The sequence below is a fragment of the Nematolebias whitei genome, chromosome 6, assembly GCF_014905685.2.
Source record: "Nematolebias whitei isolate Nwh7 chromosome 6, NemWhi1, whole genome shotgun sequence".
NCBI lineage: Eukaryota > Metazoa > Chordata > Actinopteri > Cyprinodontiformes > Rivulidae > Nematolebias > Nematolebias whitei.
Genome location: NC_056503.1, coordinates 45,745,353 through 45,756,114, shown reverse-complemented (window position 1 = coordinate 45,756,114; position 10,762 = coordinate 45,745,353). Strand labels below are relative to the sequence as shown.

General features: G+C 45.9%; 1 protein-coding gene across 1 annotated transcript; it reads right to left on the bottom strand.

Annotated features, from left to right (window-relative positions):
- Positions 1-225: 225 nt before the first annotated feature.
- si:ch1073-416j23.1 (rac GTPase-activating protein 1) lies at positions 226-10,532 on the bottom strand. Its single transcript, XM_037677674.1, has 17 exons — positions 10,501-10,532; positions 5,649-5,751; positions 5,373-5,575; positions 5,086-5,225; positions 4,783-4,855; positions 4,651-4,704; positions 4,249-4,347; positions 3,884-4,028; positions 3,425-3,546; positions 3,179-3,340; positions 2,092-2,187; positions 1,256-1,454; positions 1,081-1,183; positions 870-1,002; positions 663-774; positions 421-535; positions 226-271 (listed from the first exon to the last, which is right to left on the bottom strand). The coding sequence occupies exons 2-17, from the start codon at positions 5,737-5,739 to the stop codon at positions 226-228; spliced, it is 1,893 nt and encodes a 630-aa protein (XP_037533602.1). The 5' UTR covers positions 5,740-5,751; positions 10,501-10,532.
- Positions 10,533-10,762: the final 230 nt, after the last annotated feature.

The window sequence follows — 10,762 nt, the reverse complement described above, 5'->3', positions numbered from 1 at the left end:
ACCAGGTGGGGGCCAGGTGAGGACCAGCAGGACCAGGTGCGAGCCGGGTGATGACCAACAGGACCAGGTGAGGACCAGCAGGACCAGCAGGACCAGGTGGGAGTCGGCTGATGACCAACAGGACCAGGTGAGGACTATCGGGACCAGATGGAGACCAGGTGAGGACTGAGAGAACCAGGTGAGGACCAACAGGACCAGGTGGAGACCAGCTGAGGTCTGTATGGTTCAGCTTGGTGATGTGAAGAACTTGTTCCTCTTCTCAGGTTGGTCTCTAAGAACATTTGTTAAAACAAAGTTTCAGGGTCACAATAAACCTCAAACCATCAATGTAAAACCAGCTTTGGATCCTGGGTCTACTACAGAACCACAGTTCCCTCACAGTACTTTAACTCAGTTGGACCTGGTCTCTAGTGGTCTTACATTCTGCTGGATGTGGACACCTGGTCCACCAGCCGTCCTCTCATCGACTCTCGGCTGGACATCTTGTAAGAGGAGCTTTTCGTCTCTGGGGACGTTACCGGCAGAAACAAACGACCTGGAAGGAACACAGACAGAACCATCAGACCCAGAACCAACCTGGGAATCATCAGTCCAAAGCTGGGTTTTCCAGGAAGGCTGTTCTTGGAATCGGAACCAAACTTTTGGACCAGAGTTGAACTCACCATGTCCTTCAACAGGGCTTGACTTATTATAGTAGGATGGGTTCTGATCCACCTGGGCAGTAAGGATCTGTCTCCAGTGGTCTTCGGGGAGGGACAGCAGGTAGCTCATCACCTGAGGACAAGATCACACACCTGGGTTCTAATCTGGGTCACAAGGATACCAGGACTAGGTCAGTACGACACACTGACAGTTGCATCTAAACGGACCTTCGGCTGGACGGTGGTGTCCCTCATGATGGTTGTTGGGGTCGGCTCTGACATCCCATGACCCACTATCGTTGGTCCAAACACCCGGGCCAAGTTGTTCTGGTCCATTTGGCACTGTGGGCTTCTCATCACCCTGATGATCCCAGAGAAAGGTTTGGTTCAGTAAATCTGAGGTTCTGGTTCCGTCAGCAGACCTCGGACCAGTTCTTACTTGTGGAGGTGAAGCATGAGGAACGCCAGCGTGTCTCTGTTGGACTTTGGCAGCTCAGATATGACCCGATACAGGAGTGCGGTTCTGTTGTCCTCATCTAGTTCTGGAACACAAAGACATGGTCTTCAGCAGCTGTGGGACCAAACTGGGCTGCAGTTCTGCTTCTCGTTGGTACCTGAAGCCTCCATGAAGGTCCTGTGCAGCCTGAAGGTGACCAGAGGTTCCTTCAGTCTTCTCAGGAAGTCCTTCAGGAGTCCACAGACCACGTGGATGTCCTGGACTTTACTGAGCAGCAGAGACGGCTTCACCTGAAGGACACGATCGCGGAGCTCCTTCACCGTGCGCTCCCCTCCAGGAATACGATACAGACCTTTCTGCAGACAGTGGAGACAAACATGAGACGGTTGTCCTCTGACAGGAAGCAGGTCCAATAATAATAATAATAATAATGTCACAATGTCAGCACTGTATGTTTCCATACAATGGCGAAATTAGTCTCTGCATTTAACCCATCCACCACCAGGTGGTGCAGTGGGCAGCTATTGAAAGCGCCCGGGGGGCATTTTGGGGATGAGACGTGCTGCCCAGAGACGCCACGTGATGTGCAGTGACTGGGGATCGAACCTGGGACTTTCGGGTCCCAAGCCGGCTGCCCTGCCTCTACACCATCTCGGCCCCCAACCTTCAGAGGCAGCTGGTCCAGCTCAGACCATCCAAACATTCAGCAGAAGTCTGGATGATCTGAGCAGCTCCCTTTAACCCGACTCCAGAACCTCCTCCTAGTCTGGCTGGCTCAGGTCTCATAAACCAAACTTTAACCTTCTACTCTAAAGTCCCGATGATAATCCAAACCCACCACAGCTGGACCACCAGGAAGGAACTTCTATTCTCCATCCACGTTCAGGTCTTGCGTTTAATTCTTGAAGCCTGAACTTGTTTGGCATAAAGCCATTTTCAGTACAGATCAGACTGATGGTTTCAGACTCAGCAGTCCATCTCAGGTGGACTCACCTCGTGCAGACCCCTCCTCTCGATCTCAGCCACGCAGTCCACAACCAGCTGAGGAACTCTGGGATGAGTCGACGGAGCAAAAGCTTCCAACAAGTCCTGAAGAGAAGACAACCTTCAGTCAAACAGAGCAGTCTGCGGTCACGCCGGCTCAGCTTCTGCAGAGCAGGACAAGAAATAGAAAGTTCCTGCAGAAACTTTGACGGGGATGGACACATTGTGACCATTTTAACATTTTGATTTGACAGTACCGTGTGTTTGGGTTCTCTCTCAGCTACTATCACAACAAATTTCAGCTCAATATGACAATTTAAAAAAATATATATCAATGAGTTCAAGTCAGATTTTCTTTTAAGCTATGGTGGCCATTGATTTTTGATTAGGATTCAGTATGATTGGGAACGTTCTCAGCTATAACCTCACCAAATTTCAGCTCTATATGTGTAAAAAAAATATCAGAGTCAAAGCCATTTAAATTTAGCTTTGGTGGCCATCTTGGATTTTTTATTTATTTATTCAGTATTTATTGGGCATTGCTCTCAGCCATCATCACACCAAATTTCAGCTTAATATCTCTGAAAATGGCTAATTTATAGTAGGTTTCCTTTTTAACTCAGGTGGCCATCTTGGATTTTTGATTTGCAGTCAGTCTATTAGTGATTGTTCTGAGCTACCAGTGCACCAAATTTCAGCTGAAGAGCTCTAAAAACCGTAGAGTTGTAACCATTTAAATTAGCTTTGGTGGCCATTTTGAATTTTTAGACTTGAATTCAGAATGTGTTGTGCATCACTTAGATACCACCACACCAAATTTAAGTTCAACATCTTTAAAAATAGAAAAGTTATTGTATTCCATTTGTATGCCATTTAAATTTAGCTTTGGTGGCCATCTTGGATTTTTTTTTTTTAATTCAGTATTTATTGGGCATTGCTCTCAGCCATCATCACACCAAATTTCAAGGTAAATAAAGGTTGAATGAAAGAGCTAAAACTTGCAGGACAGTAGGCCACGAAGACCAGGGATGGGGACCTCTGATTTAGAGAACTGAAACAAGTTCTGCAGGAACGGACGAACAGGCCGAGGTACCACCTGAGTCTGACTTCTTGTTGCAGCGCTGGAGGACGAGCAGAAGTCCGACAGCTTCTGTTTGCACTCCAGATGAGCAACAACGCGACAGTTCCTGCACTTCACCACCACTTTCCCAAAACGAATCCTCTTCCCGCACAGCGTGCAGGTCTCGGGCCGGATCACCTGGAAGGAGTCTGCAGGTTACTCTGAGCTCAGATACCGTCCTACATCGGTTCGACGGACGGACAGGTGGACAGACTTTTGTACCGTTTTAGATAGAAACATGTGTTTGGTTTTCTCTGTCCTGATGATTGAAGCATTTCGGATGTCTGGCAAAGCTTCAGGCTCAACCCAGGTCGAGGTGTTGGGACTCCATGAGGTTGTTTGATCTAAAGGACAGACAGAAATGAAAACGTGAGCTGAAAATTTTCAGGGGCCAATCTGAAGCAATGCTCCATCAGTGATCCCCTACGTTAATTACCCTATACCCTGGATTTATTCACTGTTCATCTGTGACCTGATGAAAGGTTCTGGTACAAACAGTGACCTCAGTTCTGTTACGTTCTGTCAGAACTTATTAAAACAGAAACATTAAACTTGTTAACATTCAGCAGAACTTCGTTTTCTGTTGCCAGGAACTCCACTTGAGGTCTGTTGCCCAGGCTCTGATGGTTTCAACCTTTGGAACAACTCAGATTCTGACCGTGTAACTTCAGAACCACTCACCTCCTCCTCCCACTGACACGGCACATTGCTGGGTGGTGGATAGAGCAGGATTATCTGGACTCTCCTGTATGACTCCCAGAACCATGTGGACCTGTCCGCCAGCATCAGGAGCCATCACAGATGCTTTCACAATCGTCTCCACCTCCTGAGTCCAACAAAGGTTCAAGTTTTACACAGACATCACAGAGGGTCACTCTTCCAGAGCTTTTAGCAGATTTGAGGTCAACTTCCTGCCAGAACAAGCAGTTTCCTGTTGAAGGCCCATTTAAGGTCTACACAGGACCATCCTTCTGCTGACACGCTGGGAGTTCTTCAGAGTTAAGTGGATCCAAAAACATAACCTGACAATGTTCTGTTCTGGGTACCTTCGCTACAGTTTTTCTCTCCAGTGGCTCTGCCGGAACATCCCCGCCTCTGGTTCTCTTCGCAACCTGAACTCCGAACACTTGACCCATCGAAGAGCGCTGCACAAAGCCGACAGGAAGACAAGAAATAAATCCCAACGCTAGAAGAGCGACACAACCAGAGCAACTCCATGACAAAATGCAAGGACATGGAGGAGAGGAGACGAGAGCAATACAAGGACAGGCGGATGAACAGCGCAACGAGACAAGGTTATTGGGGGGAATCGAGAACACTTTCTGTTAATGAGCGTTAGTTCCCCGCACAGCTGAGTCAAGATGAGGGTCAGAAACAGCTCTGGTAACTGGTTCTACATAACAAGGTCAAACGCTGCACCATCTGGATCTAAAACAAACAGAACCAACCCTCCTCTCTCTGGCCCGAGACCTCAGAGGTTTGATCATAGTCGTGTCCAAGTCCTGAAACATGAAGACAAACATCCTGTTAGGGAGTCAGCTGATCCTGTGGCACTGTCGGAACACACGTGACATTCGTACCAGGTCGTCATCGGTGCGATCGTAGCTGATGTCTGAGTGAGACATGAAGGATGACTCATCAATAACCGACAGCCTGCAAGAAAACAACCGGATCATTCAGTGCTGATCGATGGAGGAGGCCGTTCTCCTGAAGCTCTTCTGACTGGACGAGACTAAGTTTTATTCATTCTGTTCACCAGCAGAGATTCTGTCAGCTACTTAACTAAAAACTCCTCTTTAGAGAATTTTATAAGCAACAAGAACTTTCAGAACCTTGGGCTGTGATCTGTTGTTCTGACCGTGCGCTGTGATTGGTCAGCTTACCTCTTGCTGCTCTTGTGCAGCGTCATGTTGGCTCCTCTGTGATCGAACGTGGCTAAAAGAGATTTCTGCTCATCGTTCAGACAGGCACTGGATTTACTGTCCTGGACCAGGATGTCGCACATGAGCTGCATCTGCCTCGTCTGCAGTCGGAACACACAGAGCTGTCAGCGCCCCCTGCATGTCACCGCAGGTCACCGCAGGTATTCATTCAGAAACAAGTGAGGGAACTCTACACAGTGCATGTTGAACGTGGGCTCAGAGCTTTGCAGGTACGAGCTGAACCTCACCAGGTACTGGTAGTCGACCTCGATCTTATGGCGTTTCTTCATCTCCACGTCCAGCTGGTTGCGAGCGTGCTTCAGTTTGATCTCCAGAGCAGCTTTGGCCACGTCAGACTTGACCAGCAGCTCTTTGTAGTTCTTCAGCTCCATTTCGGTGCGCAGCCAACTCTTCCTCACCACCTCAAAGTTCTTCACCACCTCCAAGAACTCTGCAGAGACAAACAAAGACATGAGGATCATGAGGTCCGAGTCCACACATGCACGATCACATGATCAGCTCACCTCGCTCAAGTGCCATGTTGCTCTCCTCCATGTTGATCCGCTGCAGAACCAGAGCCAGCAGCTCCTCCAACATGGGCCGAGAGTCCACCATCACCGAACACACCTGCAGGACAGGAGGAGCCAAAGGACGATGTCCAGGAGGAAACAAGGGATGAGACCCGGGAAATGGTACTGTCATACAGTGGACTCACTCAGGTCCGGGTTCAGGTTTTGATGGGGTTTTTTTTTTTCTGAAGGTTCTCTAAGCAGATCCAGCAGGACAAAAGTCCATCAGAAGGTTCTGCTCCACTCATCAAGATCATTCTACTGCTGATCCACATCAGAACAAGTTGGGTTTCTTATTTAGTTTGTTGTTATTTTAAAGCAATAGTTCTTTAGAACAAAGTCTTCCTGAAATTTCAGATACTGTAGAGCAGCTGGAGCACAACAAGAAGAAAAACCAACAAGATGGCTGCCACAGCTACCTCATATAAAACACAAAATTGGCTATAACTCAATCATTCTTACATATTGAGCTGAAATTTGGTATGAGAGCAGCTGAGAGCAAGTTGTTATACAAGATGCAAATCAAAAATCCAAGATGGCTGCCTTAGCAAAAAAGGGAAAATTTCAATAACAGCTATTTTAAAAGACAGAGCTTAATTTTGGTGTAGTGGTACCCGACAGTGATGCACAACACATTCTGAATTCAAATCTAAAAATTCAAGATGGCCACCAAAGCTAATTTCAAATGGCTAGAACTCGTCTGTTTTTAGAGCTAGTCAGCTGAAATTTGGTGTACTGGGAGCCAAGAACCATCCCTAAAAGTTCTGGTTGCAAATCAAAAATCCAAGAGGGCTGCCTGAGCAAAAAACAAATAATACTATGAAACAGCCATTTTTAGAGATATTGAGATGAAATTTGGCGCGGTGGTAACTGAGAGCAATGTCCGATAAATACTGAATTCAAACAAAACAATGATGGCCCCAAAAGCAAATTTTCAATGGCTTTAACGCAGCTATTTTACACATAGAGCTGAAATTTGGTTATAGCTGAGAACGTTCCCCAGATCCAAATTTAAAAAAAATCCAAGATGGCCACCATAGCTTAAAAGAAAAAAATGATTTTACCTGAATAATTTTTTTTAACCAAACTGAGCTGAAATTTGGAGTGATGGTAGCTGAGAGTGAACCCCAACACATAGTACTGTCAAAAAAAAAAAAAAATTAAATGGCCACAGTGTGGCAGTCCCCGTCAAAGTTTCTCCAGGATCTTCCTAGTTACACCTACTGGCAGGTATCAACACCTTCCCTCTGGCATCTCACCTGCCAGTGAAGTGTTTCAGAGAGCTGTGGCCCAGATGATTCAGGGGTTGGATGGTGTGGTCAACATCCTAGATGATCTAGTGGTTTGGGGCGACTCACTTGAGCAACATGATCAGAGACTAAAGCTGCTACAAAGAGCAGGTGCTCCTGTTGGCACACACGCAGCTGGATATCTCATCGACTTGATGTGTCTATCTCTGCTGCCATCTGTGGATTTTAAGGACGCATATTTAATTGGATTTACGATAACTGGTTCCTACTTTTTGGAATCGGCTGGTTGCTGGTTTTATCTACAATCAAGGAAGTCGTCGGCAGCAAATTTGGACCCGATCATGCTGCTTGCCTTTATGATGGCTTGGTTTGTGCCTTGAGTACCCAGACTCAAATGCTTTGGGCAGAATGGATCAGATCTCGTGGAATTTACTCAGTCACGTTCCATCGGTGTGGCCATGTAATTTGGTCATTTCGGAACCAAGTGGACCAACACAGACTCAAGGTAGATGTCATTAAGTTCTGCCTGTCCCCAAAACAACTGTGTTTATCTGAATTTGGCTCCCTTGGCTGGCCTTGAAGGCCATCTTATCTGAATTCGCCTGGAGAACATGTGATCTGATGCTCATCACCCCCTCCCTGAGGAATTTCCAACTGATAATCAGATGAAACCAGCTGAATAAACTTGTGTCATCATTTCAGGACTCTTTGATTCTCATCGTCATTATTCTTGGCCATTCCTCGACATACCTCGAGACTGTTTATGGATCTCACCGGAGGACATTGACTGATTATTACATCTTTATCAGAACTCTTACAGGGCCCTTGAGAGCGTCCATGATCATCTCATCGCTCTCGTCTCCCCCCCTCTGCAGAATGTCTACGTATGTGCTTGTTTGTGTGGGGTGTTTTTTTAATATCAGAGTTTTTTCTTCTCAGGCTGAAAAAAAAGTCTGATAGGAATTTTTTCGCCTCCAATTCCTACGTGTCCAGTTTATCACTTTTATTGTCTGTCCAAACAGGTCTCACTTGTAAATGAGTCTTTTAGGCTCAATGTGACTTATCTGTTTAAATAAAGGTTGAATGAATGAAAAAGAGCAGGTGAAAACTGCAAACTCAGAATGACAGAGGTGAAGTACAAAGGCCATACGTTAAGTACAGGTGGACTATGGCTTGATGATGAGAAGATTTGAGTCATTGTACAAATGTCGCCACCTGAAGACAGACGAGCTTTAATGCAGTTAATGGAAATGGTGCAATATCTGTAAATTCATTACAAACCTGTCTGAGGTTTTTGCACCGCTAAGGGAACTGCTACAGGGAGAAACAGAATGGCATTGAGAGGAGCCATAGAAGCAAAGCAAAAGCTGGTTCTGAGGACTGTGATATTGCAATATGGACACTCTGCGACATATGGATCTAGAGCATCTAAAGCAAACAGAATGTGAGCGAAATATGCAGGGATAGAAAAAGAGCTGCTGGCCATTGTGTATGGATGTGAAAAATTCCACCTGTATGTTTATGGCAGACAACCAAGTTGAAAGTGAACACAAACCATTGGAAAGCATCTCCAAGAAGCTGCATCAAGCTCCGTCGGGGCTACAAAGAATGTTGTGTCACTTACAAGCCAGGGAAAGAACCTCACATAGAGGATGCATTGAGCAGTGCTTACCTGCATGAGCACAAAGAGGATCTCCTGGAGGAAGAACACCAGTTACCTATTTCAGAGGAAAAACAGAAAATGTTCAGAGATGCGACGTCACTAGACCCGGTGCTACAAGAGCTGAAATATGTATCTGAATGGATGGCCAAGAGACAGGTGTGTCAACCTGCATACATCCCTTTTGGACATTCAGAGAGGAAGTCAGCTTTGCCTCTGGACTGCTGTTCAAGGCAGAAAACCTCATTGTACCACAACTGAGACCAAAAGTTCTGGACAAGATACACGAGTCGCACTTAGGGGTGATCAAATGCAAAGAAAGGACAAGAGGTGTCCTACATTGGTCAGGCATGTCCACAGATTGAACTGGTAGTGGCACAGTGTGATGTATGCAACAAGAATAGAATCAGTAATCCAAAAGAACCATTAATCTCACATCCTTTACCATCAAGACCATGGGAGAGGGTCAGCACTGACCTGTTTTACAGCAATGGTTCAGAATTTCTCATGTGTGTCGACTACGTCCACAAAAATCTTGAGATTATAAGACTAAGTGACACAACCAGCAAGGATGTGATAACTGCCATGAAGCCCATTTTCGCCAGACACAAAATCCCAGACATTGTTATTTCTGACGATGGTCCTCAATATCCTAATGAGGAATTTAGGAGATTTGCAGAGCTGGGAGTTTGTGCAGCCCTAGATCTGCACAGTCCAGTGGACAGGCAGCAAGTGCAGTGCAAACTTTTAAAAGGCTGCTTTGAAAAACTCAAAATGATGCGAGTGACCCGTACATAGAACTTCTGGAGTATAGAAATACACCACTGGAGGGTGTGGGACTGGGACGTCGTTTAAAGACAAAACTACTGGTATACCTGTATTCACTGGTTAACCGGACATCATTAACTTCACGCAGACTCTCCCACTGGTACATTTTCATCTTTAAATCACTCCTTGGTCTGCTGCCTTCATACATCTCCTCCTACATGTCTCTGCGTGAGTGCAGCTACGGCGTGCGCTCTCAGGACATCATTACCTGCAGTGTTCCCTCTGCAAGGACTGAACTAGACAAAAGGGTCTTCTACTCCGCTCCCGTTTTCTGGAATATCTTGCAAAAAGATCTGAAGCTCTCGACCTTGACCTCTCTAAGTGACTAAGAATCTGTTGGACTCCTGGCAAGAACCAATGCAGACGTGTTCCTGTTGTTGGTTTTTTACATTTGCCTTATAATCTAGCTGTTTAGTCTATCAGGTCTCTCTTGTACAGGAGTCCTCGAGGCTCAATGGGATTAACCTGTCTAAATAAAGGTTGAATGAATGAAAAGTACCCCCACTTCACCACCCACTCCTGAAAGGACACTCAACGTGCACAAACGGCTGAAAGAAAGACGGGCAAAACCAAAGGGCTACTGTGATCGTCATGCTAAACAGCTGCTTGAGATCTATGCTGGAGAAAATAAGAGCGCAGGCACTGGATTCAGAAACCTTACTCTCAATCCAGAGTGCTCCGTTACAACAACCTTTACTGCTGGGCTGGATTTGTGCTGTTGCGTATGGCGCCTGTTTAAAGACGAATAACGTACAAGAATGCAACATTTCATCTAGATTTTCTTACTTTGATTCCACACATATAAAACGTCTCACCAAGTTTGAGGCCAATCAGTTGTTGAGGTTTACAGAAGTTTTATTGCACGTCTGCACTACATGCGTTTATAGACAAATTAAATATTGAAAACATTACCCACTAGACTTTTTACTCCAACATGGTGAGAAATATGGTTTATGATAAAGTCCAGTCTACTTAGATTATCTAACACGGAACATAAGCTGTCTTCAATCAATAATCCATAATCTGCTGTTCTGTTCGACAAACATTGGAGCACCAGAGTTCACCTCACCTGGAGACACAAGCACACCGGAAGTCCCACAGCGTCACGGCCGCGCGCCAGCCGTCAAACATAAAGAGCCGTGTCACGTCACCACGAGGGAACCCGTCAATCAGCTGATCGATCAGCTGATCGATCCATGGACAGAGCAGAAACCGAGGCTTCTGGCTCGTTTTGGAGACACGGTTCTGACCCAGATTCTGAACTGTGACAATCAGCGGTTCAAGTTACAAAAAAAAAAAAATACAATAAAGAAATCCGCGGTCACCATGGA

What these genes read in the sequence shown, in the direction of transcription:
- si:ch1073-416j23.1 (XM_037677674.1), bottom strand. Translation starts at nt 5,739, where the DNA reads ATGGTGGACTCTCGGCCCATGTTGGAGGAGCTGCTGGCTCTGGTTCTG. An exon ending in AGGTCGACTACCAGTACCTG is followed by an intron (nt 5,226 to 5,372) that starts GTGAGGTTCAGC and finishes TTCCGACTGCAG; the next exon opens with ACGAGGCAGATGCAGCTCAT. An exon ending in CGTGTCAGTGGGAGGAGGAG is followed by an intron (nt 3,547 to 3,883) that starts GTGAGTGGTTCT and finishes TCTGTCCTTTAG; the next exon opens with ATCAAACAACCTCATGGAGT.